Here is a 3387-nt window from a genome sequence, read left to right on the forward strand (position 1 = left end):
ATTCAAATACGTGTATGTACAGATATGTGTATGATGCATTAGTCATACATCACAATAGGCACTCCTTACCCGGCAAACGACAAGTCAAAATCTGGTTCGTTCTCGGCAGCTCGGGGAGTTGTGATTGCGACGGGAGAGTCTTTCTTGTGCTGTCGATCTGAGAGGGTTAGAAGCAGAGCAGTGCGACACCATATCGTGATGAGTGCACACCATACAGTAAAGAACATACCATTGAAAGTGTTACATATGTGCTGTTGAAGGCTTTTATAAAATATGCACTGCAGGTGGATGTAGTAAAGAGATACCTTTGAAAGTGTTACACATGTGCTGTTGAAGGCTTTTATATAATATGCACTGCAGGTGAATGTAGTAAAGAGATACCTTTGAAAGTGTTACACATGTGCTGTTGAAGGCTTTTATATAACATGCACTGCAGGTGGATGTAGTAAAGAGATACCTTTGAAAGTGTTACACATGTGCTGTTGAAGGCTTCTATATAACATGCACTGCAGGTGGATGTAGTGTCCACAAGAGGTGTGGTTAACATTTGACAACTGTAGCCAGCTACTAGAAAGCGGAGGTCAGTGGGTGCGACTATCAGGTCATACGGTAGAAATAGTAATGAGAGACAATCGGTACAACAACCAAACTCAGAGGTACGACAATGAGGAATAATAAATGTATAAACCAAGCTCAGAAGTACAACAACATGCTTAGTAGTACAACAATGAGGAAAAACCAGCATAAACCAAGCTCAGAAGTACAACATGCTTAGTAATACAACGTTGAGGAAAAAGCAGTATAAACCAAGCTCAGAAGTACAAAATTCTACGTAGTACAACATTGAGGAAACACAAGCATAAACCAAGCTCAGAATTACATAATTCTCAGTGGTACAACAATGAGGAAAAACCTGCATAAACCAAGCTCAGTAGTACGACAATGAGGAATAATCTATATCATATCAGCCCGAACTGAACCACTCACTGACCCACGTGTATGTTTGTGAGTAGGTAATTGCATCGTGCCATCACTCACTATACACTCACCGTAGAGGATGGTGGCTATTCGCATGTGATTGCGTTTGCGCAGGAACTTCTTCTCCTTCTCCCCGGTCGGCGCGGTGCACATTTCAGTTGGCTATTAATGCGTAAACGTAAAGTAATCGTGCACATTTCAGTTGGCTATTAGTGCGTAAAGTAATCGTGCACATTTCAGTTGGCTATTAATGCGTATACGTAAAGTAATCATGCACATTTCAGTTGGCTATTAATACGTAAAGTAATCGTGCACATTTCAATTGGCTATTAATGCGTAAAGTGCTCGTGCACATTTCAGTTGGCTATTAATGCGTAAATGTAAAGTAATCGTTTGGTTGAGATATACATCACATTCATGACCACAGGGACGTACAACAACCCTCTTACATCCCCAAACAAAGCGTTTACTGACACAGAGTCGAGGCCTTGCCTCGGGTTGTCCTACAGTACCGAACAGTCGATAACCTGAGTTTATATCTCAAGGGCGTGAGAGATGTGTGCTGTATCCCGACTGAGCACTGTGTACTACATGCGCGAGTGTTAGCATTGCACTGAAACTGATGGATACCACCATGCCCACCGCAACAGGTCATACTGTGAACCTTAAACAGCACTCGTACCGTATTACCTTACACTGAGTATGAAGAAGAAGGAGTGTGGGAGTATAGTATAGCCTAACTGAGAATGGCTTGTATTCCCATTTAGAGCGCCAACTACAGTGAGATGGATAGCCACTCAGTGGAACATCGGCTACACATACCAGTTGTGAGTAGATAAATCAAACAAACATACACTACAATAACATTATACGTAAATACATTGCAATATCAATATACGTAAATACATTAGAATATCATTATGCATAAGTGCACTACAATATCATTATACGTATATACGTATCCACTCAGGGAAAAATCAGTTACACATACCAGTTGTGAGCAGATAAAGCGAACGAGCATACACTACAGTATCACTAGTGCAATATCATTATACATAAATACACCACAGTATCATTATACGTAATCACAGTACAATATCATTATACGTATACACGTACCCACTCAGGGCAAAATCAGTCCCACCTACCAGTTGTGGGAGTTCATCGGCAGATGCACTGGGTGAGGTATTATTAGAGCGCAAACTCGGCAAGGACAGACCTTTGGCCACCTTCTCTACTCCCCCTCCGACGGTTCTGCCGGCGCCTTTGATGGTGCGGTTGATTGTACTGTAATAGTAACCCGTGAGAGATGTCAGTACATCAGAGCCTTTGATAGTGCGGTTGATTGTACTGTAATAGTAACCAGTGAGAGATGTCGGTACATCAGAGCCTTTGAAAGTGAGGTTGATTGTACTGTAATAGTAACCAGTGAGAGATGTCGGTACACCAGAGCCTTTGATAGTGTGGTTGATTGTACTGTGATAGTAACCCGTGAGAGATGTCAATACATCAGTTTAAGTAAATTAATGGCAACACACGACATGTACCACCAATCGGATCTGCAGTGCAGGTATTCCTAAATAAAGATATTCAATGGCACTTGCGTTTGAGTTCACATATCCTGCTCATAGATAAAAATGGTTTATCGTACTCGAATGAATATATACGCACACGCAGAATGTTTAGGATTCGCATTCAATTGTGTTAGCATGTTAGCATGAGCATGTACCTCCACGGCGGGTGTGTGTATTGGCAGAGTGCGCGTAAAGTGTCATGAAGCACACTTCATCAATCACTCGTGAGGCTATTGTACCATCACACAAATCCACAATGTACGTACGCACAACAAGTAGTGTGAGTGATACAGCAACAGTTTATGTAGTGTCAGTGACACAGAAATAGTTAATTTAGTACAATTTATGTATAGAGATCTTAAAGTACAGTTTATGAAGTGGCAGAGACATAAAATCAGTTTGTGAAGTCTCAGCCACATAATCAGTTTAGGTAGTGTTAGTTGAACAGAATCAGTTGGACCCCCCCCCACCTCCCGCATTTTTTTTTAGGGTTTTAGAGTTTCTGTGCTCTCCCGAACGAGTCTCTAATATACTTTAGTAGCACACACATGCACAACCAAAGTTCCTAAATGTGATCCGGTTAACAAACATACTTTCCAAGGTCGGCCGTCAAACTCCTACGTTTGGATCCATCTGCGGCCGCTGGATTGCTGGGTTTGGGTATCCTTCTCCTGATACTACTAACCATGCTGCTCTTCCTAACTGTGAGCGTATATAGGTAATCGTACATGTCAGACAGACTGGTATAGTAAGAAATAGATACATCCCTATTTATACATAAACATTGGATTGCTTTTGTTTATAAACATAAACATATACATATATATAAATATAT

General features: G+C 41.2%; 1 protein-coding gene across 1 annotated transcript; it reads right to left on the reverse strand.

Annotated features, from left to right (window-relative positions):
- Positions 1-65: 65 nt before the first annotated feature.
- On the reverse strand, positions 66-3245 carry SARC_06682 (hypothetical protein; the record flags this gene model as incomplete). The annotated part of the gene is made up of 4 exons (XM_014299394.1): positions 3146-3245; positions 2127-2265; positions 1050-1140; positions 66-157 (listed from the first exon to the last, which is right to left on the reverse strand). The coding sequence occupies exons 1-4, from the start codon at positions 3238-3240 to the stop codon at positions 66-68; spliced, it is 417 nt and encodes a 138-aa protein (XP_014154869.1). The 5' UTR covers positions 3241-3245.
- Between the last annotated feature and the right edge of the window lie 142 nt (positions 3246-3387).

This window comes from Sphaeroforma arctica (assembly GCF_001186125.1).
Source record: "Sphaeroforma arctica JP610 unplaced genomic scaffold supercont1.488, whole genome shotgun sequence".
Lineage (NCBI taxonomy): Eukaryota > Ichthyosporea > Ichthyophonida > Sphaeroforma > Sphaeroforma arctica.